At 50.2% G+C, this 711-nt stretch overlaps 1 protein-coding gene across 5 annotated transcripts in view; it reads right to left on the bottom strand.

Annotated features, from left to right (window-relative positions):
• Nucleotides 1-711, bottom strand: part of LOC116685754 (transcription factor 7-like 1-A) — a 25,528-nt gene that overhangs the window by 13,130 nt on the left and 11,687 nt on the right. For all 5 annotated transcript variants that reach the window (XM_032510682.1, XM_032510689.1, XM_032510671.1 and 2 more), the window contains exon 5: nt 130-207. In XM_032510682.1, the coding sequence (XP_032366573.1) occupies nt 130-207 (78 nt within the window). The remainder of the gene's footprint in view (nt 1-129; nt 208-711) is intronic.

Genomic DNA, 711 nt, shown 5'->3' with positions numbered 1-711 from the left:
GTGTGTGTGTGTGTGTGTGTGTGTGTGTGTGTGTGCGCCTGTGCTTGTGTGCTTCTGGGTGTGAGTCTCTGTGTGTGTGTGTGTGTGTCTGTGCTTCTGTGTGAGTGTGTGTGAGTGTGTGTGTCTCACCAGGTGCGTCGGAGTAGCAGAGTCTCTGATTGATGCTCGTCCCGGGACGTCGAGCAGAGGCCACTGAAACGGCAGGTACTGTGGACAGAGAGGGGGGAAGTTCACACACACACACTTCAGAAACCAACATCACCGTTCATGCGTGTAAGAGACAATGACAACGAGGAGTACATCTTCACACACACCACCGGGTGCAGTCTTTGTGTGCAGGATGTTAAAGCTGAGCCTCACATCCGCACCTCTGATAACAGGTGAGATAACACAGCTCAACGCTGGTCCTCTCCCTCATGTTTACATTCTTTCTGCTGACACTCCTACACTCCCAAAACACACTTACGAGCAGGAACGCACGACTTACACAGAACAAAAAGAAGATATGGAGAATAACTGCTGTGCGTAATAGGGTTGTTAAGAGTATTAAAAACCTGTTTCCTAAGCGACCGTTACCTCGTAAATGCCGGTGCTGCCCACTGATGCTCTGAAACAGATGTAGACTACGTCAGGCTAGTTAACACTACACTAGGCAGCAGGTACCGTTAGCCTACCGTTAGCCTACCGTTAGCCTACCGTTAGCCTACCGTT

The sequence above is a fragment of the Etheostoma spectabile genome, chromosome 3, assembly GCF_008692095.1.
Source record: "Etheostoma spectabile isolate EspeVRDwgs_2016 chromosome 3, UIUC_Espe_1.0, whole genome shotgun sequence".
NCBI lineage: Eukaryota > Metazoa > Chordata > Actinopteri > Perciformes > Percidae > Etheostoma > Etheostoma spectabile.
This window is presented reverse-complemented; position numbering and strand designations above follow the sequence as displayed.